This window comes from Cuculus canorus, chromosome 1 (assembly GCF_017976375.1).
Source record: "Cuculus canorus isolate bCucCan1 chromosome 1, bCucCan1.pri, whole genome shotgun sequence".
Classification (NCBI taxonomy): domain Eukaryota; kingdom Metazoa; phylum Chordata; class Aves; order Cuculiformes; family Cuculidae; genus Cuculus; species Cuculus canorus.
The window spans coordinates 107,230,446-107,258,383 of record NC_071401.1 but is presented as its reverse complement, the minus strand read 5'-3'; the positions used below and the strand labels follow the sequence as shown (position 1 = coordinate 107,258,383).

Below are 27,938 nucleotides of genomic sequence, written 5' to 3'. Positions count from 1 at the left end.
CACAAGAAGGGGCACCTGTTCAGCACCGATCACACTTCACACAAGATATTATCATCTCCAAAGAATAGTAGAATCATATAATTTTTAGGGTTGGAAGGGACCTTAAAGATTACCTAGTTCCAACCCCCCTGCCATGGGCAGGGCCACCTCCCACTAAATCAGGCTGCCCAAGGCCCCATCCAGCCTGGCCTTGAACACCTACAGGGATGGGGCAGCCACAGCTTCCCTGAGCAACTCGTTCCAGTGTCTTATCATCTTCACAGTGAAGAAATTCTTCTTAATGTCTAGTCTAAATCTGCCTCTCTTTGGTTTATACCCGTTCCCCCTCGTCCTATCACCACAAGCCTTTATGAAGAGCCCCTTTCCAGCTTTCTTGTAGCCCCCTTCAGGTACTGGAAGGTCGCTATAAGATCTCCTTGGAGTCTTCTCTTCTCCAGGGTGAACCAGCCCAACTCTCTCATGGGAGAGAGTTCTTATGGGAGGTTCTCCAGACTTCTGATCATCTTTGTAGCCTCCTCTGGACCTGTTCCAACAGCTCCATATCCTTCTTATGTTGAGGATTCCAGAAATGGACACAATACTCCAGGCGAGGTCTCACAAGAGAGGAATAGAGGGGCAGAATCCCCTTCCTCGCCCTGCTGGCCACGCTGCTTTTGATGCAGCCCAGGACATGGTTGGCCTTCTGGGCTGTGAGTGCACATTGCCGGCTCATGCCGAGCTTCTCATCGAGTAGCACCCCCAAGTCCTTCTCTGCAGGGCTGCTCTCAAGCACGTCATCCCCCATCGTGTACTGAAACCGGGGGTCACCACTACCTCAGTGTAGAACCTCGCACTTGGTCCTACAACAGGAACGGTGGCATGGAAAAAATACCTTTGTAAGGAATACACGCTATCAGAGGGACATTCTGACTTCTAAAGAACACAATTACTTTACTTTACGTTACCTTAAATCCAAACATTCCACTTTTTGTCATAGTGACTACGCTGCACCATTGCTTCCCCCCCACTCCCCTCACCCCGGGGCAGCGCGCGCGGCTCTCGGGGAGGGGCGGCGCGCGCGGCCGCCTCCCGCCCACCCCGCGCGCTGCCCCGGCCGGTGGGCGGCGCCGGGCGCTGAGAGGCAAAGGGGCGCCCGGCTGCCCAGGCCGGCCCTCTCCCCGCGGCGGCCAGAGCGGCGCGCGGAGCCCGCGGCGGGCAAGATGGCGGCGCCGGGCGCTTGTACGCAGCCCCCGCAGCCGCCCAAGCTACAGCAGCTGCTGGAGCGGGACCCCTACCTGGCCCCTTTCGAGACGGACTTCCAGCGCAGGTACCGCCCAACCCGCCCCGCCGCGGGCCGAAGCGTGCGCCGCGGGGAGGGGGAGAGAGCGGGCGGGGCCCCCTGCCTTCTCCCTCCTCTCCCTGCCTTCTCCCTCCTCTCCCTGCCTTCTCCCTCCTCTCCCTGCCTTCTCCCTCCTCTCCCTGCCTTCTCCCTCCTCTCCCTGCCTTCTCCCTCCTCTCCCTGCCTTCTCCCTCCTCTCCCTGCCTTCTCCCTCCTCTCCCTGCCTTCTCCCTCCTCTCCCTGCCTTCTCCCTCCTCTCCCTGCCTTCTCCCTCCTCTCCCTGCCTTCTCCCTCCTCTCCCTGCCTTCTCCCTCCTCTCCCTTCCCCGCAGGGCGGGGGATGGGGGAGCGGCGGGCCCCGGTCCCGGCGCGGAGCTTCGCGTCGGCCTTTGCGTCGGAGGCGCGTCCGCGGCGGGCGGAGCCGGCGCTCGCAGGGCCCCCGGGGGTTCGCCCCCGTCCCGTCCCCTGCGGCCTCGCAGGCGCTTCGGGCGCTGTTCCCCTTGGGCCCTGCCCGACGGCCGCGTCGCTTCGTTGCGGGGCCGGGTGGGGGTGGCTCACAGGGCAGCGCTTGGAGTTTCTGCGCCCCGATGTAAGCGCTGGGAGCGGCTTGTGAGCGCGGTTTAGCCGAGTCGCTGGCGCTGCTAACAATGTTTTTTCAGTCTAGTTGTCATGACCTGTAAATAAGCTGTTCCTGAACCCGGTCTTTCTGGAGAGTTTTCTTTTTGATCCAAAGAGTAGTCACTATTGCAAAATGGAATATTTTGATTTAAGTTAAAGTAAAGTTTCATCTAAGCAATTGTGTTCTTGTTCCTCTGATAGCATGTTTTCTTTTAGACTGTTTTTTCTAGCATTCTTTGAAGATGATAATGTGGTGAACAGATGTGTCTTCGGTAATCACCCCTATTTGCAGTCTTTCCCTATCTCTAATGCAAGGTCAAGCAGAGAGCTGGAGCCACCTCCAAATTATTTAGAGATTTGACTGTTAGGAAGTTCATAATAACATTAAAATTAGTCCTTGGAAAATAAAAGAATATACATAAGATTTCTGGGAGAATTTATCCATATGCATGTAAGTGGGAAATATTTTCTGTCCCCAGCTCTTGCCTCGCTGCACAGGATTGATGGAGGTCACTCCCTCGTGTTGCTCAGCCCTCATAAAGGATTCTTACTTTTAAAAAGTGCAAACCGAGTCTTAGATTTTTATTTGCTGGCATTTTCAGTATCGGGGGGACTCTGTCCCTGCCTACCCTCAGCCAAACTGCAGGCCTTGAGAGACTGCTGAAACATCATCAGCTGACTGAGAAGAATAATTCGGAGCTTTTATGATGCAACTTTATATGTTGCATATTGCTAGTAGTCAAAATCATAGTACTGATGAATGCCCTATATATATATCAAGAGTCTGGACGAGTGTGTATGTAGGAGGGATTTTTTTTTTTCATATCTTTGGCTTTATTGCCTTTACTGTATTACACATGGTGCTTTTGGCTTAGCATTACTAGGTGTCCTGTTGGGCTCTAGCAGAGAGTAGCATCGAGGCTAGATCTTGTAAAATGGGATTAAGAACTGAGTAAGCTACTAGGCTGATTTACAGAGCACTTTCTCGAGCTGTAATCTCTTAATGATAGAATAACTGAATGTTTTAAACTGATTCCTGGCAAGCTTGTGGTAATGTATGCAGTGCTGTAAAACACCTAATTCTTTCTGTGAGGGCACCAGGGTGAGGTATAGGAAGAAATGAGTGGGCAAATCTGGCTCTTAATAAAACCATTCACTAAAACATTTGGGCTTCCTAAATGTGCCTGCCACCTAAATGGGCACTTCGTGGAAGCTGATGTTCCTGTTTTTGAGGATAATGCAGCTGTGGTGAACATAGTGAGTTTGCAGAGCTTCTGCGTATTTGTCAGGCTCATCCCTCTTGAACACAGTACTTCAGATAAGCTGGTTTGCATGTGTCCCTTCCTGGCTTCTGAACTTCACACTGATCACTTTACGTGTTTACACAATAATTCTATGGTTACTGTTAATTAGTTTAAAAGAATAAAAGAAAACTTTTATGACAATGTGTGATAAACTGAATGTCTTATTCCAACTCCAAACAACAAGCCAGTCCTCTGTCATCCTGTGGATGGTAGAGACTGCCAAAGAGGAAGAAGAGTGTAAACACAGGGGAATGCCTGTTGGTGTCTCCTTGCAATGCTCGTCCCAGCTTCCGTGATTTGTGATTCAGTCTGTATGTAATAGTTACAGGTGTGTTTTTATGTAGTGGTCTTGCATCAAGAGCGCTCAGGAGAAGAGAGTTTTGCAGTTCAGTTGCTGCTTGTATGAAGAACCAGTTCTCTGGGGTGTTTTGAGCCTCCACTAAGTGGATTTTGTTTATTTTTATCCAATTCTTGTGCTGGAGGGTGTGATGAATAGCCCTACACAATTTTTTTTCACTCTTTCCATGAAATGGAACTATATGGTCTTTGTTCTAGGCTGAAGGATGCTGATGTTTTTAACTGGTTGATGTGTGATGGTGGTCCACATATCTGATTCTTTGTGTGTTGTGTCTCTTTCCTGGCCCCTTTCGAGATATGAGTTAGTACTGCAAACAGTCGGAGTTGAATACCATGTGGATCAATACAGTTATGTAATGGTAAGGCACTTGCATAATTAATCCTTCAAGTAAAAATGTGAAGTGAAATAAACCTCACAAGCTGTCTAGAAGCAGAAATATGTTTAAATGCATTTACCTTTGAAGATCCAAGCATATATACAAAGTAAAGTTGCACATATTAGGCTTAAATCCTACTGGCAGTAAATTCTTATGCCCCTAGAAAGGCAGGAATTATTTTAAAGGGTGACTTACATGTTGATCTTGCATTAGTGGGGTGTGTCGTTAAGTAACTCAGTGGATCAGATGAATTTCACGCATAGTGTAGGAAACTCTGTGATGAAGCAACCAGGAATATTTGCTGTTAAGCAAATCTGTGTTAGCAGTTGATCAACTGTCATCTGCTTGCCATGGCTCATCACAGGTAGGGCAGGAGGACTAATTCTTAATGTAAGCTTGGTATTAACAATTTGTTTACTCTTGTGGAGTAAGGAAAAATGGGTAGAAATGATGCCACTCAACTGCTGAACAAGTAACAATCAGTTTGTTCTTCCTTCTCATATTTCTAGGTGGCTTTCTTTCTAACTTTGCTCCCCGAGCCCATATCTAGTGGCATTTTTTTGCCACTTGAATAGTTTAAATAATGAAGATGCAGGTAGCCTCTCAGCTCAGAAAGTGGAGGTGGCTGTTGTGCCTGGCACCCTGTTGCTCCAAGAGCGTTTTACTTGCTTGGATTAGGAAGCTTTGGGAAAGAACAGAAATGAAAGAGACTTGATCAAATACATTATGTATGGGTATTCTCCTGTAGTAGTTTTATTTTCTTCTTAGAGTTTCCAATGATGCTGGCATTAATATCAAACAAAATAGTTAAGGACTGATGGGAATTTTGTACCTTGTAGCTATCATTCCATGTATTGCCTAGAGAAAAAAAATAGGGAATTCTGACAGAGAATTAGGGTGCTTGAGAACCAAAGCTTTTAAACATTTGTCTGTGGAGATCCTTGTACTATGCCTTGTGCAAAACTGTATAAAAGTAGCACTCCCTTTGTCTCAGTTAGTAGCAATATGTTCTTCTGCAGAAGGGAAAGAAAAGATTTAGGGTCTATTCTTGGCAGTGACATCAGTAAGATGGGAACTAAGTGCTTCTCTTACAAAGTAATGCCTAAAATGTGATGGTAAGACCTAGTTAAGTCCTAAGCATGAAGTATGAACTACCACGGGTTGTGGGGAGGTATTTTCTTTGGGGAGAGGTGAAATCCTTTCAGTGTGTATATATAGTGAAGTATTCAGCCTTGACCCAACCACACGCTATTCAGAGCTTGAAACAAGAATCTACTTAAAAAAACAAACTAAAAAAACTCCAAGTGATAGTTTTTGCACAGGATATAGCTGTGCTACATTGTTTGACTATTTGTGATATGTTTTCCCACAAGTATTTTGTTGACTCTCCAGTTATTTTGGTGCAAGACTTTGTATAATTTAGTATGTATTTTTAGTCTTTTACCTCTTTGAACATAATTGGTTCAATTAAAACCATTAATGCCTGTGGTGTAATTGCATTTTATGGAGTTACAATCTGGTGTTAAAGTGCTGCCCATTAGAATTTTCTATTATAACAGTGTGCATGGTTTATTATATTTTACTAGCCCCTGCAACTGCCTCTGTAATCTACTGACTACATAGTCCTCAGTTAAAGCATTTTTTGAATAGTTTGATTTGTTGAGTAAATAAGTAAAAATGCACCAATGCACAGTTTTAATCTTGGTTAAAGCTTCAAACAGGACACTGATTTGTTCAGCTAGATGAAATACTGACAGAAGTGCTTGGATGTTATAGCCATGGTTTGAAAAAGAGACAAGATCCCATTGTTCTGAAGTGTTGTGAGTTTTCAGTTGAGAAAACTAGAACATCTGCTCTGTGGCTTTTGTAGCTGGATCAGTTAAGATGTCTGTGAATGGTTCATATGACTCTAGTAGTGTTTTAGACCCTCCACTCCTACAAACTTCTCCTGTTTATATCTACCTAATGCCAGATTACTGCTGCTTTGTGGTGGTTCTCTCTTCATTGGTGGTGGGTACTTGGTTGAGGTATTGAAAATGAAATGGTATCGTATTGGGTTTGATAGGACTGAGTAGGAAGGCAGCTCTTGGGATCTGGCAAGTTTGGGAATGGAAGTTGAATAATGACTTAGCTTGAATTCTAGTTTTAGATGATGATGGGGGAGGGAGGAAATGCTGGAGTAAGGTCTGTCACAGAATTAACAAAACTGTGTATTGTCTGTGTAGGGAGCAATGATGCTAACTCAGAAAAGCTGGATTTTCCTTTACTGTCTCATTGTAATAGTGAGGAAAAACTTTGTCTTGCTGAATACTTTAAATTGAAGTATTTATGGATGTTTCTTTGCTACTTCCAAGCTGTAAAGAAAGCATTTTTATGATGGAGGACTGTCTTAAACTGACATCCGATCTCATGAAGATGCTTTTCTCCCCCTGTTCTATTTCAATATTTATGTATACACACTTCTTTTTCCTCTCAGTCTTCCTGTTACCTTCTATTTACTCCCACTGTGCCGTCTAATCCTAGCGGTTCCTTCATCTTCTGTTCTCCACAAAAGAAGCTTCTTTTCACTTGTGCAGTGTCAAAGATCTAAAACATCTCACTCACGCTTCAGTTTCCTTTGTACTTCTGAAATTTTGCTTCATACAGTTATTCATTAGCTTAAAAAGAAAATAATGTCTTAAGGCAGTGTGTCAAGTGCAACAAGATCAGGTTTTTCTATTTAAAATGTTTAAAACATGAGTGTTCCTCAGTAAACAAAATATTCTGCAAAAAGTTTTTAGCTATAATATGGTTTACTTCTTCCCTAAGTATCTGACAAATTGTTTGATATTCTTGTAGCACTTCATGTTAACAAGTTAAAGGTCAGTTATTCATGATGATTCCTGGCTATACTGTGAACAATAAACCTCCAAGCTGCTTAGAACAACAGTCTTTTTTTTTTTTTCCTCTTGTTGCTGTTGGAAGCATCTTACCAATGAACGTTATCTGGACCTTATTTGCAATTTAAATCTAGCGTAGGCCCTTGATCTCATATCTCAGAATAGATGTCTGAAGACCTGTCAAATGACCCAGGTTGACTAGTTCACTTACGTGAACATCTTGAAAGTGTTCCATTAATCTGGATGTTTATAATGCTAAATTCATTTTAACCTATTCTCTTGATATGTTTAAAAAGAAAAAACAGCCTTGCTAACAGTTTCTTTAAACGTGCAGCTCCAGTTCTGTTGATGGATGTTATTTGAAGGTAGTGGTAGCTCTAAAAATTTCTATTTGACCCATATGCTGTGATCTTGCATAGTATACTTAAGGTTCACACCGATATTTTCTGTTCTGCTGTGCTGTTTTGCTGAAGCTTGTGCTATCATGTCTCTCGTTGTGCTTAGTGTATGAGAGAGAAAATAAGTTCACGTTGGGTCATGAAGTTTCAGTAAGGGTGGACCTGTTCTTCCTGAAGTAGGAGTACCAGTGCCAGAAGGCTATGCTATGTTCAGAAAAAAATGTAGCCTAGATCCGTAAAAAGAATTGGGTGTTCAGTCACACAGAAAGTTAACTTCTAAGTGCTTAGTTCATGAAATAGAAAACATGAGTTTCAGCCCTTATGTGGACTTGTCTTGCATTTATTGAGAAACTTGGCTTCACTTGTGTTCCACAGTCCTAAAAGTGAGGTTGGGATTCATGTCCTCCCACTTCCAAGTCATGCTGGCACGAGGCAACAAAGTAAGAATGTTGTCTGTTGTGGTAGGAGTAGGAATGTGGAGAAACCCTGCAAAAGTAATATTTTGGGAGAGTGTGGACTTAAAGTGTATCACTATTTCTTTTTTAATTTCTCCCACTCCAAGCCCCAAAACCTCACCTTTTTGTTTATCCACGTTCCTATAAGCCTTTTTTTAAACTAACACGTGGAAACAGACTATTGATCTTGAAAGGTGGTTAGATACCATTGCAAAGATATACAACTGAGAAGAGACCTGTTTTTCTATTTCTGGGCAATATTTAGGGTCTGATCTTCATTTGCAGTCATCTCTTTTTTTTGAGAGGAGAGTCATTGCATTGAGACAAGTGATAAATAAACTTCTGGTGCTGACCACAAGTGGATGTACGTAGTTCATCACAGTTAGCATGGGGATGGTTTTTTTTTGCCAAATCAGTGCATTAGATGGCTGTTCAAGCTAGTCCCTCTGTGCCAGCTGTGTGTGTGTGACCGGACTTTTGTTTTGTTTTGAGGGCACTCTTTCCTAGTGTATCACTTATAGGCAGGCTACATACGTGTGCCTGCAAGCATTCCCCATGGTCACATGTTAATGTGATGTTGTAATCAGGACTAAGTTTTGGGATGTATAACTATTTGATAAGTTGCTTTGGAGGAAATGCAGGAGGGCCAGGAAGGATTTGTTTTTAAGTCTCCTGTTAAAATCATGCTGAATTACCGTATGTTTTAAATGAAAACATTCTGCACTACCACAACTGTTTGGAAATTGCCTGTCTAGAATAAATTCATTGCATAAGCAGCTGAGTCAGCAGCTCATTTTACCAGCTTTAGAGGCTATCCTGATTGTACTCCACCTGCTATTCCAGCAAAGAAGTTTAATAAACTGTTGTATTTGCAAGGCTTAAGCAGATACCTTGGGTATTTTACTATGTTTTAAATGTCCTCGGACATCCCTGTTTATGCAAGCCTTACTGTTAACATCATTATTTGATACCTATTGTGGTAGATATCCACAGAATAAATGTTCCTGTTTTGACAGGGATTGGTAAGCTGTGAGTTAATTAATGCTTTGCATTCTAGAGATTTATGCAGCTCGTTTTGAAATTATGAATCTTCAGTTGCTTTCAGCAAGATTTAATTTGTCCTGCATAAACAGTTCGTATTGCCAAATGCAAGTCCTCTAGGATATTGTTAAAGTTTAATAGAAATATAAGTGTTGCATACTGCTTTGATGTGCCAGCTTTTTTTTGAGAAAATTTGGGCAGCACTGCTCGTTGTAAATAGTCGCACAATAGCTTTGTATTGTTACACAAACAGTAGCAATGACTCCACATAGAACTGTTTGTGAAATAGGAGATGTGATTGTTTGGGACAAGCGCTGGTGCAGGGGTTCTCCAGAGGTTAGAGCTAAAATTTGTGTTGATTCTCAAATACTTCCTTGATTTGTATGTTAGGTAGGACTTGATGTTAACTCTTCTCTGAACTCCCCCTAACTCCTTATCCCTAGGAGAAATGAAGAAAATTACCCTCTTTGTAAGAAAGGAAGGAACAGATGAAAGGTATGCTTTACACCTTCAGCGTCTATTTAGACTTCAGCTTTTTAATGAGAAAGCTATAGTAGTAGAGAACAAGGGAAGTTGATGTAAACTCCTAAGCTTTAATTAGTCTTTGGAAAGCTTATGGATTATCTTTCAAGTTCAATACATGGACACTGTACTAAAATATTTCATTTTTTAGGAATAGACAGTAGCAGTAGACTGTATCCAGTACTGCCAGTGGCATGGGCTCTGAACACATATTTGAGATTTTCCAGTGACGCATAAAGCATTAGCAAAGGTTATTTCCTTCCTTTCAGTAGGGATGAGGTATATGCTGTAAATTTTTCATTCTTTCTTAGAGGAATAGAATTGTAGAAAAATATGGCTTAACAATATCTAGAGTAGAAATAATTTTAAATTGTTCATCTTGCTAGTAGTAAGATATCTGTGCTATGGTTCTGTTAGGAGACTAAATAGTTGTATATACTTGCTTCCGTTTTTTCAGTAGGGTTGCTACCCTCATTTCCCCTTTACCTCCTTCTTCAGCTCTTTGCTATTTTCTTGCCACTGGTTGGCAGTTATTTTGAAAAATAGCAGGTACTCTTGGGATACTGACTTAATTTCAGCAGGTAGAACCAGTAGAAAAATATTCTTTTTATTGACAAGCTCCAAAGGCATGGACAGGGAGACTGCAGGAAACCATAGCATTTAGGTTACCTACTTAGGCTCACACCCATGCTTTAAGAAGCGTTTTCCCCTTTGTTAAAAAAGGCTAATCAAAATAAGTATTACTGTCTTGTTTTGTCAGGAAGTAAGGGTGAAAGACTAAAGTGATAAAGGATCTTAAAAAAACTCGGGTGATTAAGGTAGCAGTTTGGTATTGGTGACAGTATCAGAAAGGTTTGTATGTTGCTTCTTTCTTCCTTGCTTTCTCCCCTTTCTCACCCCTCCCTGCCCCCCCCCAAAAAAAAACCCAACAAAAAAAACCTCAAACAAAAAAAAAATCCAAAACCAAACAAAAAAACAGACAAGAAAAGAAAGAGAATCCCTGAAGCTTTTGAAAGAAAGACCTGTGCCTGGCTTGTGTGGGGATGTCCCTGGATCTGCAGGTGGCAGTTCCTTAGTCTGGAGAATTCAAGGTAGGCACTTGTTAGCTTTCAGTGTCATAAAGTTTTCAATTTGAGTGTGAATGCTAGCTTTTCCTTTGTTTGCAATACAGCTTCCTTTATAGTTTTGGAGGGAAAATGCATAAAAAATCCTTACTAATTTGACATTATGTACTTAGTGCCCAAGTGCTTAATACACACACAGAGCTTTTTTGGAGGAGTTTGTTGCTAGCATGTATATGTGTATGGCCTGCATTGTGGTTCATTGGCAAGTTTACCTATAGCTTATGGAATTCATTGACTTAAGCTATGGCATATTTGATATGAGCTTTCTAGTAAGAGTGAGATCTGTAATGTCTAATTTTATAAACACCTTTAAGTTTTTTTTTTTCCCCAAAAAAATATTGCTGCTTTATCTTAATCCTGTTTACTACAATTGGAAAGTATTTAAGAAAAAAAAAATAGGCTCCTAACAGTGTTTTTGAAATAGCAGAAAACAGATTTTTAATAGTAATGCTATTGCAGTGCAATTTGAGTGTGATTATAGTGATTAGTTCTTTCAGAGAGAAAATGATAAATAATGCTTTTAGATTAGCATTTAGATTTAGTTAGCATTTAGATTTATTTGGCAAACTTCTTGGGGTTTTCTTTGTATCGTCAAAAAATTCTAGACAGAAAATCTTTTCTAGCTACTTCTCATTTGTTATCATAAATTAAATTAATGTGAGTTCATAAGTCTGACTTATTTCACTTAAACACTGTAAATTAATGTAAATAAAACAGTATAAAGCAGAAGATCCCCCCTCTTTATCGCTTTTCCCTGCCCACAGTTTTAGATGCTGTATAATTTTGGTAGACATATGTAAAACTTCCCTCAAAATTTGGAACTATGAATTCTGTTAGCTGGTGTGATAGTTTTTTTGAAAATAGGCCTTGAATTATGATGTCATGGTATGAGTGTTATCTATGAAATGAGTGTTTTTTCATGTTGTTAAGATAGACTATGGGTAAAGAGCTCAAGTTTGCAAACAGAGCAAGACTCGAGGAGGTTAGAGGTGTTACCTGCCAGGCTTAATCTGTAGTGATAATCCAGGTACTGATGTTATGTGGGAAAATACAGCTGTGTCAGTTCTATTTAAATTCCACCCCTCTATTCCTAGAACTTGCCATGAAGTGAATACTAATTCATAGTGTGAGCTGTCTTTTTTCCGATTTCAAGATTTTTTTTTTTATTTAGAGGCAGGTCTGGGCATTTTTTAGGGCTAAAGATGGCACATAAGATAATTTCAAATTCACTTTATCCTTGCAGACTGGCACGGGGCACTTCAGCTGACTCCCATGCAGTGGTTGGCTACTAATGCTAAGGCTTCTCAAGTCCTAAGTACGAAGCCGAACAGAGTAGACAGGGCCTGTTCAAGGTCACCAGCTTCTCAAATACAGTGTCTTCTGCAAGACTCCCAGTACAGTGTTTCAACAGGTTTCATGCATGTATTGTTTAAACTTAAGCTACTTAGGCTTTTTTTTTATTTTTTAATTTGATAATAAAAGTACAAGTTCCTTGATGCTGATGAAGTTCTTAAGGGCTGCAGAAGACTCGACCTAGAAATTTGATTATTCAAAAATACACTTTTTTCCTTCTGAGGAAAGCAATCTGCCACTTTTTCATCCTGCTATTTCATGGGAAAAATAGTGTTCATAGTACAGAAGTTAACTTGGTCCTTGACACCTTTAATTGGTTGAAGATGTCTCTAGGTTCCAGAGATGGTAGAATTAAGAACAGCATAGTCAATTTGTGTATGAAGATATATGTATTTCAGCTACCACCTGTGAATTCTGGGAATGAAGTGAAAGGCTTTACTAAAAGATTAGGTACCAAAATAGACCAAATGATTATCCTCACCTCAAAATTTAGCAAATTCGGACCTAAATAACTGTTACATGTTAACTATTTTAGCACAGCTAGTAAACCAGGAATGTATTTACTGCACTATAACAATGAGTGGATTAGAGTATCTTTGCCTTCTGAATAGGATCTGTTTTGGACCGTGAAGTTATGGACTGTGCACTATAAGATGGTGAATGATGTCTTTGAGTGTGACTGTCAACTGCTGTGTTTTTTAACCAAACAGGTTTTGTTTTTTTTTTTTCACTTCATGATAATAGTAGGAAAAAAAAATAAATTCTTAAACAGAAAACACGTTCTTTAATACTACAAGCAAAACTTTCATCTGAGCTGTGGGCCTTTGAGTTACAGAACAAGTAAGGCATCACCTTCCCTAATATAATTAATAATGTATTGTCATCAAAGTAGGCATCAAACTGAGCTTCAGTGGCAGTCATGGTTGACTTTGAATGGTTTCCCTCTCAAAGTGGAGGTAGCTGTAAGTGACGATGATGTGCATTAAGTGTCATTGCAGAACACTGGCTGTAATGACTTCTGATAGAAACAGCTCCAGATGCCAAGCCTATCAAGATCTAATTCTTTCCCAGATATCCTTCTGAACAGCCTGTTTGTACTTACATAGTGGGGATCAGTGTGGTTTCCTGCAAATCCAGTACCCGTCAGTTAATGTGATTCAATTGTAACAGTGTTTTCTCAGAAATGCTTAGTCAGTTCTGGGGTGTAGGTTGGATAATCATTGCATTACTTGTCCGGTAAGCAACGAAGGGAGATATTGAAGTAGGTCTGGTGTGCAGAAAGACATAGCCAGTAAAGCATACAATATTAGAGAACTAGTTGTACAGTGATAGCAGTTTATAGGTGCAAGAGCATGCTTTTGATAATACAAATTGCTGGTATCCATTCCAACCTAAACAGAACTTGTGTTGATGAATTCCTTGATCTTAGTGCAGATGCCATTAGGACTTTGACAGCAAAAAGTATATTGCTCACACATAGCACTTGCTGATACATTAACAAGCACTTGTAATATAAACCTGGTTTGAGAATAATAGTCTTCATGTTTTGAAGCATCACAGACAGCTTCTGTGTGCACTTGTATGAGTCCTTTGGATGTTGCTGTGACAGGAGTATAAATTTTGGCACTGCACTTGTGTAACTTGTGGACTTTACTAAGGAAGAACGTTGGACTTTGGGACTTTGGCTCTACTGTAATAGTTAAGTCATCAGTTTCAAAGACTACTGTTGGCATTGTTGACCCTGTCAGCAGTGTATGTTGTTGGCTGTTTTAAGTAATTGCAAAATCGCCACTGGGATTTCTTCACAGATAGGTTTTTTTAAATCCTTGATGTGGTTTACTTAATAGAAGCAACAGCATCTATTCTGTGCTGAGAAGGGCAATGGGACAGTAGTAAACCGTGGTGGTTTTTATTTCATTTTGACATTTTCTAAACTAAGTTTCATCAATCCAGTCCTTGTTCAAAATAACAGGTCTGCTGAGAAAGTCAAGATTCTTTGTTGTATTGTTCCCTTGTCTTTTTTTTTTTTTTGTCTTCTTGGTCATCTTTTTCAGGCTATGTGAGTTGTCTGCTAGGAACTGTAAGGAATTTGGAGGCTTGTCAGAGGGCAGAAGGCTTTCAGACTTTGGAACCTTCTCTGGCATGTGTTCTGTCAATATTTTTTCATCATGGGTATTAGACAACATGATACTTACCATTGTGCTTGGTACACTGTTTAATACAAACACAGTACATGCGTATTGTTGAGTTGAACAGGTATAAGTTTTAGCCTTCAGTGTTCTGTAAATCACTTGCCATAGCAATGATGACTGGTTGAGAAGAAGCATAAAAAAGTTAGTATACTGCTGTACATACTACCATATAATTTCAATACACTGTGCTTCATCTACCTTTCATAATGCAGTCAAAGCAAATTTTGGCGTAAGCCAGTGGGATTTCATACACAAACGTATACGCACACACGGTGCCTATTGTAATGTGAATTTGAATTCCTGTATTGCAACTTTACTTTGCAACTTCTTAAGAACATCATTGCCTCAACAAAAAGAAAATGAAAAAGGGTTGGTAGGGTGACATCCATTGCAAACTTGGAGCAGAGAGAAAGGGGGATAGCAAATGAAGATTTGCAGACCAGCTCTAGAGGTTGTGTCAAACTCTGGTTACTTCTCACTAACTGTCAGACTTCACTTTTGTGTTCTGTTTTCTAGCTATCAAGAGGAAGCATGGGGTGTGGGGTTGTTTGTGGGTAGTTTTTTTTAAATAATAGGGTGCTTATAGGATGACTGGAACAAACCAGTTGTAATTGCAACGTGTAGTGTTACTCTTCATGATGGTTGTTGCAGTGACATAGTAATTGCAGATCACACAATTTCTAACTCTTGTGGAGTGTCACTTCTGCTAGCTCATTCCTTTTGTGCTCTGCTGTGATAGCTGATGAGGGGCTGTTCAAATGCGAGAAGCTTAAATAATTGCATCATTGTATCATGTGTATGTGTGAGTAAGATGACTGTCAACCTTCAGGTAGCATAATGGCGTATTTCATCGTAACTGCTCACTAATTCTTACTGTTCCAATATCCTGACTAGATATTGCTGAAACTTCTATTAGGTAAAATCACTTATTTGCTTTTTATTAAATTCCTGGAAATACAGGTAATTGTCAAATCTCAAAAGAACGTTTCTGCAGTATTCATGATGCAATTTGTTTTGAATATGATTGTGCCAGTACTCCGCTGAATGCCACATACTATGAGAAGTGTTTTGAAAAGTGTTTAGACCTTAGAAAAACCTAGCCAAACCAAAAAGATGTCACGGTAGATTTCTGACAATACAAAACCCTGAGACTATTGGAAGTGAATCTTGAATTAACTAAATATTATGAAAAGGCAAAATATACTAACTTTTCGTGTGTTTTCAGACATTGACAAATATTCTGAATTGCATCTTTTATTTGCTTTTTATATTAGTTACCTCATTCTTGTCGCCTTCTGCCACCAGAACCATTTTTCACCTCCCTGTTTGCATTTGTTGGGTGCTTTTACATAGGGAGCAATCCATGGTGTGTATTGTGGGTGTGCAAGCAAGCAGGTCATAGTCTTTGGAGTTTGGGATTCTGAGGCTGATAATCTTACTTTTGCAAAGAAGTGTGACACTTGGTTACCTCACAAGGTACTGGGAGAAAACTCCCTCAGGATTATTAATTACATAGGAAGAAAGGTTTCGGGAAGATAGAAATTTATTTCAAAGACCTATATACTCAGTTGCAATAGCTGTTGGGGGGGGGGGGGAGGGTGTTATAGTTAGTTTTTACTTAAAAGTATCTTCCTGGAACAAAAGTATTTCAGTTGCAAAATGTATTATAATGGTTGCTGATTGTGTATAATTGTTACAGCTCTTAGTATTTTGGCATTATTAAAATGCATGAATCGGACCATGCTGCATACTGATGAAACAGTTCTCACTAGTGCTCCTGGAGTGTGGGAGTAGAGGGTGTTGTCATTGTATGCGGCTGGTGGAATGGGACTGTGCATGTCACAAATAATGTAGATGACAAACACAGGCTAAACTTACAAGTGATCATAAGTTACAGCAGCGTTTGTTCTTCAGTCTTCAAAGGTGTTAATGAAATAAGATTAATTGGCTTTTCAGCTTTGTCCAAGGTATGCTATTCATGGCTTTGATAAGGGGCTACTGTGTGTGTTTTGTGTGACTTTTGGGTTGGAGTGGGTTTGTGTGTTTGTTTTTATGAATTTCTCTGGCAACTCTCTGAGCAATGAGGATTTTCTATACTGTTACAGTTGGCAAACTTTGAAGTTCATTGAGTGGACTTCAGAATGAGCTGTCCTGAATGCAAGTTAAACTTGCTTCTAGTTGTATTTTTGTTTCTGGGAGACTAAACCAAAAACGGAAATTTAATAATTGGCTTATTTCAGCTGGGATAGTTTCTGCCACTTTCACTGTGTCCCTCCCTCCCCCCCAGTAACTGAAAAACAACTTTAACAATGAGGTGTTACTCAGAATTTATTCTTAAAGCAAATATGGAGGGCACCAGATGCTGAAATTTGGCCTAGAAAGAGCTAGTTGGCCAGCAACAGAAAAAGATACAGTTTTGAAGTGTAAACTTTGCATGTTGTTTGTTTCTGTAGAAAGTTTGTGTGTCCTGTTCAGTGCCACTTAGGTTAGTAGGTGTATGCTTCTGCCAAAATATTTATTTTGAAACTGCTTGCATGTTTTGCCTGCTAATTTCATATGTAAATAATAAATTACAGAACAACTCTTCCCCTCTTGCTACCTTAAACTTCTAATCAGAATGGATTCCATTAGTTTTCATAGGGTCGTTAGTGTCTTGGCTGGGTGAGCTATTTGAAGTGTTAAATACTATTATCATGGACTCTTGTGCTTTCTTTGAGGAATTTATGTAGAAAAGTAGCCCAGTTGCTTGGAGTTCAGAGCTTTACTTTGCTCCAAAATGAGGTGAAGTAGAGAAGGGGGCAGGTCTTACTAAAAGGGGAAGGTCATGGGCAAAGAGCAAGTCCTGGCTGTGGACTCCTGCTTGGTGTTTACTGTGGTGCTGGAAAATGCCAGGAGCATATGCTGCAGAGCTGAATGGGGGAGCTGGTGGGGAAGCCAGCTCTGCTGATTAGGTCCTGAATGCTGTCCATGCATTTTATACAAATTCTGATAACTAAAAATGGCTTCTAGCTGGATATGCACTAACTGTATCTGTTAGGAGGGAAAGAGTAGGAAGCTACAGCTGTAGATAATGTAAATGTAGGCTCTCCAGGAGAAGAAGAAAAGGATTAAGTATGGAATATTTTTGTTACATGCAATTTTGGGATTATATACAATTTACCAATTATATATTGATGGAATAATAAACACCTGAGCTACTTAGATGTAATGAATACATTATGATGAAAAAATACATGGTAATTCTTTGCGTAGCTAATAATATTTTTCTGTTCTATGATGCCTCAGAATTCTTTACCAGCTCTGTTCTTGTTGCATAGCTCATAAATGAAGAGGTTAATTTCCTGACAAACTGGGATTAACTAAATTTGTTGGTTCATGGTTTTCCTACTTTGTTACTTGCTTGTGCTGGTGTGTATCAAGATGACCTCGAATAAGGAGACTGTGCCGACTGAAGCTTTTGGACTGTGTCGTCCTGCTTGACTTCAGTTTGTAGGCTTTACTTTGGCAGCTCTACAGGCTGAGAATTGGAACTCGCAGTGGTTTTGAAGGCTTAGTTCCAATAAAAAGAGATGTTACTTTTATGTTCTGTTGTATGCATTTCAGGTGGGAGAGGGGAGAATGAAGGTATGTGTATACATCTGATGTAAACACACAGATATGTAGAAATCATACATAATTGTGTTGTTTCAGCCAAATAAAATGCAAAACTGTTTTTATTTTCTATGTTAAAGATAGGCACTTTAAAATGCAACTTTTGAAGCAGGCCAGCCAGTGAAAATTGTATAAATTCCTATATGTAAAGGAAAAAAACATATTAAACGGTCAAAGGAGTATCATAGTTGGTGTGGAAAATTACTGCAAATGGAAATACTATCCAACGTACAGTCCATTATTATATTGAGGGATCTTTTTGCTCTTTTAAGTTTATCCATCTGAAATTGAATGCTTAGTAATATTAATTTGCTGTACAAAAGGTTTGTGTAAATAAAACTTATGTCAAAGTCTGAAAGAGTAAGAAAGATTTCTTTAACTTTAATAGTTGTCATAGAAGGTCCATATAGAGTCCTAAGCAGACAAGATGAATCTGAAATTGTAAAAACAGAGAGGTTTTCTCCACCTGGTAGATAGCTTGTTCAGCTTGTATTTTTTTAAATCCTAGTATTAGATGAATATTTATATTCTATGGTGTCTGAAGATTTCCCAGTAGTACTTTCTAAGAGTAAGACTACAGATGCATTTTATCAGGATGACTAAACATGGCAATGCCAGGCTTTCAAGCTAGGGTTTTGCTTCCTCCCCCTAATTTCTTGCAAGTGGTTTTGTGTGTCAAGTTACCTCATCAATTCAGATATTTAAAATTCTGCTGTAAACTTCACTGTCTTTGTAAGTCTCGAGTTGTTTATGGTAGGTGACTTAAGAGTTTTGCATACTAATGCAGTATTAGTTATTACTCTAGCTTTTCTTTTGTTTATAATTTGCTTTAGTAATATCAATTAAGAACTTGAATAATAAGCTTTCTAATGTTATGATAGGCAACTCACATTACAGACGAGAAGACGAGACTAACATTCTTGGAGGATGCAAAGTAATGGTGACTCCTGCGATTGTCAGGCGGTCCCTGTTAATGTGAATTACAGCACAATCCCGTTGAAGATGAGTGTCTTGGAAGCTATTTAATATGTACTTATGAGCTTAATTAATATGGGTATGTGGTTGGGATAAATCCGAAACTGCTGGGTAGTTCTCTTACTGCAGTTAAGTGCTTAATAAATGTTTGGCATTCAAAAATTTATACAATGTTATTCAGATTAAAGATTGTATCAAGGAGATATACAGCAGCGCTCATGTTTCGGAAGAGTAGCTGGACAATGTAAAATCCGGACCCTTTTTTTTTCCTAAAGAAGTTTGAATATTCAATATAATAACTTTGAGGTTAGTATTTCTTGTCTTTGTTCTCATTCTTACTGAAGTCTGGGAAAAAGAGCAACTTCTAGACTTCACCTTGAAAATGCCTGACCATGAACAAAGTAAGCTGTTGTACACAACTGTTTACATCAGCAGTCAACAATACATCCTTTTTGCTTGCTCATCTTCCATGGGAATAGGTGTGATTGCCTGGGACTAGTTACAGATGCTTCTTGAGTAGACAAGTTCTAATTACGTTGATACTAAATCACAAATCCGTTGTGTTGTTTATGGTATGAATGTTTGAGTGCTTGGCATTCCTCGTTGGTCCTGTCTGCAGAGAAACCAGTTAAAAGAATTAAAGGTTGACAAGCTTCTGTCCTAAAGCTGGTTTTATAACGTAGAAGGTAAAGTAGCTCAGTGATATTCCTTTCCTCACCACCAAATCCCTCCAGATCTTTTTTCCAGTCACTGTAATGTTTTCCTCCTTAAAACTTTCATCTAAATAAAAAGGCTTTTTTTTTCTTCATCAGCATTACAGGGAACCCAACTAGCAGACCAGGTATGCCTGGTGAGTTAAATGTGTGGTCTGTGTGAATAGGCTCAGTGGCTGTATGGGGCTAAGTAGAAAACACTCCTTGGTCAAAATGAAGACTGATCGCTATGCCGCTTTTGATTAGCAACAAGAGCAAAAGTATGTCTTCCTTCCCATCCCATGTTTAATATTTGTTTTTCTATCTGTTCTTTATATGTCAAAATTTCACACTAAACTTTATGGTCACTTGATGAGAGAACTGTTACAGGGCTCAAGGTTTGTGGTAATAAAGAAGCAGGTTGTGAGTACCTTTCCTCTAGCTATCTTTTTGACAGACTCTTGAGAACAATCCATATAGATCTGTTTAGTTTGACAAGGAAACAGACCTGTAGTAAGGGTGTTTTCTCTGTTTGGTTATTAGGGGATGAGAAAATTTTTGCTCATTAATAACTTTCTAGCATAAATTTCAAATAGTGAACTGCTTGAATATGCATGCTGTTGATCTGATCTTTTGAAAGGAGGAGAAGTAAGACTTGTGGAACTTAACAGTGAAGTTGTAGCTAGAGGAGCTGTGCAGTTTTCTGTTAGGAAATTCAAATAACAATTCTTACTACAAAATGTGCCTGCTACAGTGGGTTTGGTGGCTAAGGTAGTAAGGAATATCTGGTATTTTATTTGAAATAATCAGAAGTGACTTCTGGCTTAAAAGCTTTTTCCTGCTGTTAGACAACTAAAGCTTTTGAGTCTCAACTTCTTGGGTGTTTATTTAGAAAGATAAGTATTTCATTATATTGAGCTTGATTTAAGCTAGTTAATGTTACTTGCAGCATCGCTAAGGATATGGAAGCCAAACTGATAGCAACAGACATGAAATCTACGTTTGAAAAGGAAGGGATGGCTGCTTATGTTTACTGCTGTGGCAAGCTAATACACCCCCTTCCCCCCATTCACAACACATTTATTTAAACTACAAATAAATTAAGTAGTTGCTGAAGTCCAGACTGTCTTGTGACTGTGTGCAGAACTTTTACAACCCGTAGAAATTGTGTGGGCTGATTCTCACCGCACAAATAATTGCTCTAGAGACAATATGGTCTGACACTTCCCGGATACTGAAGACCTTCAAGAGGTAGTACTGCTTGTCCACCAAGAGGCACGCTATAATTTCTTTAAGAAATTCAGTGCTTTTTTTTCTCCTGAAACCTCTTGTGTATCTATTACTTCTAATTTGTGCTTTGATTCCAACTTTGTACTAATGTGGGAATAAGTGACTCTTTCCCCAACTAGACCTTGATATCTATTAAGAAGAAGGTAGTCTGTTAGAGATAGTTGGCAGTGGAATCAAATGGGAATTGTTGCGCTGTTATTTACAGCCTCATTAAAAATAATTCTGGTAAATAAAACATTTGAGTTGTTTCTAGATTAAAGTGTTTCTAAATGTGTGTTAATATGATGAGTAGAAACCGTTTTGTAAGGTTCCACTAATACATATGTTCTTCTAAGAGGAAAAATAAACTGCTTTTAATATGAGGAGGAGGGGTGTGTGCAATCTAACTTACAGTTTCCAGTTAGATAGTACTGAATAGCAAAAAGAATTTCTGTAATTGAAGTAAAAATGCATTGGTAAACCAGATGAATTTTTGACTGTATTGTGTCCCTATTGCAAACAAATTAATAATGATATTGTTCCAGTAGTTTACTTGAGAATGTGATTAATGTCAGTATTATATATTCTAGCATGTTTTGGCAATATGCAAACTTGAATGTTTAGCAAGAACACTACTTCAAATTAAAGTAATAAATCAGAGTTACTGAAGTAAGGCCTGCAGTATGCCACACTCCTCGATGGGCATTGAAAAAGCGATATTTTGTCCCACATGCTTTTGGCAGCAAAAGCCTCTTTATCAGCTACTGTCTTTCCAGTCACGCTTGTGTTCATGTCTTTGCTACATGCTCTGCTGATTACCTTGGAAAAGGGCAATGCTGTAACTGTTCAACTGACCTTTCAGTTTATTTTCTCTTGTGTAATATGAAACATGAGCTAACACAGTCTTAGTCTACTGATCTTGAAAAAGAAATGTCTCTACACTTCTGCAGCTTTCTGCTCAAATATGATGGAGTTCCTCTGTAGTTATGTTAATGCAAAAAAAGGCATCAGATTGCTTCAGATCATCACAACAGAGAAGCAAACTGTTGTAGCTAAAAGGATTTTTAGTATACAATTCATGCATAGTTATGACTACTTAGGAGAGGGATAGTGAGACTATGACTGTTAAATGCTTAGGATTTGAAATAGGGGATATCTCAATAGGGGGTAAAAGATAAATGGCTTTCTTGAAGCAAATGTTTATACACTTTTTCTTCTCTCTTACTTGAATTGATATCCCTAAGTAGTTTGCAAGGCTTCTGATGAAAAGAAATGGCCTCTTGCTTGTTCTAAACACTGGTAACTTGTTAAACTTATCCTGTGACATGTATGCATAGTGTGTTTCTAATAAACTCAAGGGGGTGACAGATAAACGTGGATTTGGTAAAAGACCCTCTAAATATTGTAAGGAAGGGTGATTTTAGGAGTGAGATTAGTTTAGATAGGTCACTGGGAGAATTATTACTTAATGATTGCATTAAGTGTGCATTTGGTGCATCAGTAGTCACTCCTGCATTTGGTTTTGAGTTGAGCACTATTTATGGCTGTCATGAAGCTGATGGCAAAAACATGGTGAAGCCACTAAGTTATCCTAACGTTTAAAATGGGGTCAAGATTTGCTTCTAGTCCCCTGTATTGTGCAGAAAGATCTGTGCCAGCACTTAAGTCAGCAAATAAACTTCTTGCTAAAATATTACTGAGTCATAATTCTTTATTACATTTCATAGATTAGGGAACTTTACATCTGTTAGAAATAGCAACTGATAGGATATAAGAAAATATCTCTATTTTCCCTTTGTTTTCTGTCAGTTTCTGTTTTGTTGTGTTCCTGTGTGATAGACTGTATGTTGTTTCTAGGACTTGACTTGCATGTCACTGCGCTTAAAATTGTTTTGGAAAAAGTCACTTGTCCTATATGAGTAATTATTGACAGAGCAAGTACTAAATTATCCCTAAAAAAGTATTTCTTAGTTTTTAAGATACTACGTTTAATTTGAGACACAAAGCTGTGTTACTGCTCCATTCCAAAATCGCAGAACACCTGAAGAGTTGAGAGTTAACATCTGTTTGCTCACCATAGAAAGTGCCCACACATTGTGAGTAACTACTGAAGTAAGATGTTGTAGATTTTTTTTTTCAAACTGCTTCTGCTTCCCTTTACAGTATGGCTTCCAGTATTACGGATTTATTCTAGTCAGAGGGAAGTTGTAAGGACACTCAAGTTAATGCATTCATTTGAAGGAGCTTTAGGTAGCTACTGAAAAAGCCACCATGTACATGGAGTTCAGCAATAACAGCCACTACTAAATCACTTGCCCTCTGAGGAGACCTTATTGTGACCTTCTAGTACCTGAAGTGGGACTATAAGAAAGCTGGAGAGGGACTGTTTACAAAGGTTTGTAGTGATAGGACTAGGGGCAATGGATATAAACTGAAGAGGGGCAGATTTAGACTACACATGAGGAATTTCTTCACTATGAGAGTGGTGAGTCCCTGGACCAGGTTGGCCAGGGAAGCTGTGGCTGCCCCATCTCTGGAGGTGTTCAAGGCCAGGTTGGATGGGGCCTTGGGCAGCCTGATCTACTGAGATGCGTCCCTGCCCATGGCAGGGGGATTGGAACTACATGATCTTTAAGGTCCCTTCCAACCCTAACCATTCTATGATGATTCTGTGTTCATTTCAGTAAATTTTACAGAAATTTCCTGGGGAGACCAGAAAAGCAAAGCTGACCTGTCTGTTGGAAAGGAAGAAATGAAAAATTGCATGTTGGCTTTCATTATCTGCAGAGTAGAGAAAAATTAGAAAAACTGCTTTAGAAATTTTTGTTTTTCTTGCTCAACCTTAGTAGTTCTTTGCTGGGTGGTCTTTTTAGTAACTAGTAATAAAGCACTTCTGGAGGAATCATAGCAGAAATGGTTTAACTGTGTAACTCCTTATTGCCATAAGTATCCCCAAATTATTTACATAACAGTTAATTTTATTACAGTTGAAAGGAAGTTAATGCTATTGGACAACCTCCAGAATCCTTAGTTTTCAGCTGAAAGTGTGTGTTAAATTGCCTCTGACTTGGGAGAGGAGCAAAGTATTGGTGTAGTGAATAATTTTAATAAAGCAACTAGAGTCTCTGGGAAATTCAGATTTAGCCATGCACAGACTTAAGGTTATGATTTCAGAAACGCATAACATGTTTACTTTTAGCCTGCATAAAAGCAAAATTAAATGGTTGTCCTTTCTGGATCTCTGTAAACATCAGCCATTGATATCCTGTACTTCTACAGTGTCTCTTTCAGAATTCTTCTAACGCTTCAAAGGTTACATGTGTTCAAGTGTTGCTTATTCTGTTTAAATGTATATTAAAGGATTACTTGAATGGGACAGGACTTGACTGTGCAGAAAGTGCCAGTCGGTCATCTAAAATTATAGTTGATACAAGTTAAAGTACAATAGATTTACTGTTCTTAAGTACTCATACGTACCTGAGATTTACTGTGCTTTTACATGCTCTTTTCCTTAGGTGTAATTGCTTTGAATGTAACTCTGAATTAGTCAAATTGAAAGTGAGTAAAGGGAGGTGGAGAAAAAAAATGAAATAAAATCAAAGGTTTCTGTTTTGATACTTCCACTAATGACAAATGAAATTGAAGCAACTGCAAACGGGAATTTGCTTGTGCTGCATAATTCTAGTTCAACGCCGATGACTTTGATTTGTTGGTCTGCAGAAATTTGCTTGATCCATCCTACTCCTGTCTTACTTCAGTCCATTGCCTTGTAAGCAGCTGAATGAGAACAGCTTGAGGGACTAACTACAGAGCAAAGGAGAGAATTAGAATCACTGATTTGCTAATCTGAGCAGGGACTCTGTGCTGGCTTTGGGGTCAGAGAAAGTGTTTATAACAGCATGTTTAAAGTAATAGCAGCAATATTAGGGGAAAAAAATACGTGACCAGCCTTATGCTCTTTATTTTGAAATATTCAGAAGTGTTTCATCTACATTTTCAACTTTTTTCACTTTTTCATTTCCTTTTTTCTTCTGTGAAGTGGTAGGGGTCACAGCAGGAATAGAAATGGGCATTATTGGTGATGATTGTTTCAGGATTGTCTAGTTGTATATTCTCACATGTTCTTCCTTGAAAGAAATGAGTTCTGATCTGTCTTTCCAGGGAAATTCAGTGAGAATACAGCACAGTATCAGACCTTTCAGCTGTGCTTCGTGAGACGGCGACAACCACTTCTGTGATTTTCACACAGTGGTTAGAAGTGCACACAGTGGCCTGCGGTGTGGAGATGGAAGAACTAGTGCCCATGATCCAGATCCTGGATATTGTGGCTCTATATACCTGTATAGGGTCAAATTTGGAGGCAGGAATACTTATTTTACAGGCAAGGTCTATAAAATTCCAGAGCATGTTGCTTGTTGAATTTGACCAGTTAACCTGAGGGCTGTGGCAGACCACAGGAGAGTCTATTTTCATAACATAGTTTTCTGAGCAAATTTTACAGCTGCAGATGAACATTTTTGGCTAGATGCATAGTGATAAGAGCTGCTTAAGTACAGAAGTTTATGACCTAGAGTATTCATATCACATCTTCAGATTCAAACTGAGTTCCTCTTTTTCCATGGCCATTTTCAGTTCCTTATTTCCTAAATTTCATTGTGTCTTTGAGTAATACATTACTGTAGAAAAGTAAACCTTTAAAAATTGTGGCAGTTTATTCCTCATCCTATAGAGAAGTAGTCTGTAAATGGTCTTATGTTAATGAAAGTGTGGTGCATCTACACTGATTTGGAATTTTTGCTACAGTTTTTTGACCCTCTTTTTTCATACAGACCATAAGATACAGTGGATCTATACCAAAATATGGAATGTTTTGATAGTCTGTTCACATCAGTAGATGAATGAGTTTGATACTGCCTGTTACTTTTCTTTTTCCCCTGCCACCGGCGCCAGTCTTCCTGCACTGTCAGTGTGCTTCATTCAGCAACTCTGAAGACAGCATGCAATCCTAATATTGCTCCAGATACATGGTGGTTTACGTTCTTGTTCACAAGGTGTACAAATGCTTTAAAATTAAAACACTCAAACAAAAAAATACTCAAAGTAGCCAGCAGATCCCTGGAAAACTGCAGGAGAATTTCAGGTCAGTGTGATTTTGGAGACAGAGGATGATGGTATGTTAGCTCTTAAACAGAGCTGCTGTGAAGACACTATGATTTCAGCATAGTGCTGTAGCAGTTTTCCAGTGGAGGGAAGGTGGGACCAGAGGTGGTTTTCAGAATGGAGTTCAGGGATCTCAGTGACTTTATGAATAGCGTGATACATCAGCGATGGCACAGGACAGGATTTGATGTCCTCTTTGGTTTCCTATTTCCTGTTTTATTGTAATGCTGATACAGCTTCTGTTTCAGTGAAGTGTGCAAGCTTGAAAATAAGAGGCAGTGTTTCCCTAAAAGGCTTCAGAATTAAGGTGATAAACAGGATAAGTGGTATCTAAGAATCTAAAACAGTTTTTCCTAAGGTTTTATTAAATAAGGAGGAAGGAAATAAAAAAATAATTTTTTCCCTTTCTGCTTCTGATCTTTTAGTCTTTCCAATGCTTACATTGGAAGAAATGTAAACAAATGTAAGACTTCAGCAACAGAGTTTTATTTTCTTTCTGTTGGACTGTAGCTTTATTTTTAATGCTGACTTTGTTGTAAATGTTTGCATTGGAAAATGGGAGTATTTGGCTACAGAGTACCTTGCTGGGCATATTCTTTCAATATCCTTTTCCTTTTGGTATCTGCAGAATTGGGCTTTCCATATGGACTCCAGATACAATTATCAAAGTCTCTGATTTGCTTTCATGTTTTGAATAAATTAGCATTAATACTGAGCTAATATTGTAGAAAATATGATACAAGTGCTGGTGTCGACAAAAAGAATCTAAAAGATGAATAGCAACTAAAATCGACCTCGTAAGCAGAAGAGGGACTAAAATGATTAATTTCAGTGTTGACACAGGTATTAAAATAAGCTGATTGACTGTTTTATGAATGGCATTAACTACAACTTTATAAAAGGGTATAAGAATGGGCATAATGTCCTGAACTTTTGCAGCCATCTTGAAGTTTTGCACCAGACTGATTAATTGAGGGTATCTTGTACCCTGTTAAGGCCTTCTTGGTTATACTAACTTTTATTTAGCTTACTGTGATGCCGAAGAATCTAAAGCTTGCCTGGTTAAATCTAGAAGTTTGAAATATTAGTATACCTTTTTGTTATTTTGTGAAGTGGCCAGGAAGGAGTTAGTACCTCTGCTTGCTTGGGATAATAAGGACTTGAAAGGTTTATGTGGAGCCCTATTTCAGTTTCTGTCTTGCTGTCAGACTTCTTCAATAGTTTGCCAAAAGTCTTATTTCACTAAGGCAGTTGACTCTAGGGAGTATGGGTAGACTTAACTCTTGTGTTCTTATGCTCCATATTAAAGCTACTAATCTTAACATATGCCTGAGACTTTTAATGCGATCAATAGTTGAATGAAGTCAGTGGTGATAGAACTGCAGCATCAGAAGGGTTTTGTACATCAAGGTTACCAAATAAATAGAACATTATTTCTTTGGATAAGAACTGTATAGCTTTGCATTGAACTGAAGGATTTCAGACCATCTTTTTTTTGATAACTGCATACTTGTGTAAGTTTTAAGTCTCTGGGTATCTGCAAGACAGAACATTTGAAGGTGTTTTCTGATTAAGGAATAGCGTTGACCTGAAATGTAAACCCTTAAAGTGGTTATTGAGTTAATATTACCTTTATTGCTTCACTGTGAAGCTTACTTTATTACTTGTTTTCTGTATAGCCATTATACTAATTCAAGTTTGATGTTTTAATCCTGCTTCTATGGAAAGTCAGCCAATTCCTGCAGTTCTATTGTAAGGGTCTAAACAAAGCTGCATTTAAAGCGTGGGATTTAAAGCAATGCTGTGTTACAAATTATGGATGTAACAGTAGGAAAAGACTGTTGTGACCCTTTTTCAAGTGATGTTTACAATTACCACCAGTATTTCACAGTGAAGCAGTGGTAAAAGAGAGGGAAAAATGCTATTGTGCAAGTACTGTTCTGTTACCAAATGTCTTGTTTTAAGGTGGGTCATGTGTACTTGGGGAAATGCCAAGACTGTGAGGTCTTTGTTTCCAGTAAGTCTGAACAAAACACCTATTGGTATTTTAGTTTTTAAACCTATTGGTCTCTTAACAGAGGTAAGGTGAATGCATATGGGAGTTGAATTGAAAAGCTTGCTTTTTCTATAAGAACTCCAGGAGCAAGGAATGCACAAAAAGCAGACCCTTTTTGTTGCCCACACTTTTCAGGTGTGTATTGGTGTACCTGGCTGTAGTAAGGAACTTGATGTACTACTTTCTCCATTTACTTCT

General features: G+C 39.1%; 1 protein-coding gene across 5 annotated transcripts in view; it reads left to right on the top strand.

Annotated features, from left to right (window-relative positions):
• The first annotated feature begins 1,094 nt into the window (after positions 1-1,094).
• Positions 1,095-27,938, top strand: part of GBE1 (1,4-alpha-glucan branching enzyme 1) — a 165,974-nt gene continuing 139,130 nt past the window's right edge. For 3 of the 5 annotated variants that reach the window (XR_008448209.1, XM_054056455.1, XM_054056449.1), the window contains exon 1: positions 1,095-1,306. Coding sequence is in view for 3 of the 5 variants with exons in the window: in XM_054056455.1 (XP_053912430.1) it covers positions 1,200-1,306 (107 nt within the window). In the remaining 2 variants the exon portion in view is untranslated. The remainder of the gene's footprint in view (positions 1,307-27,938) is intronic. The other 2 variants (XR_008448211.1, XM_054056462.1) reach the window with 1 other exon arrangement.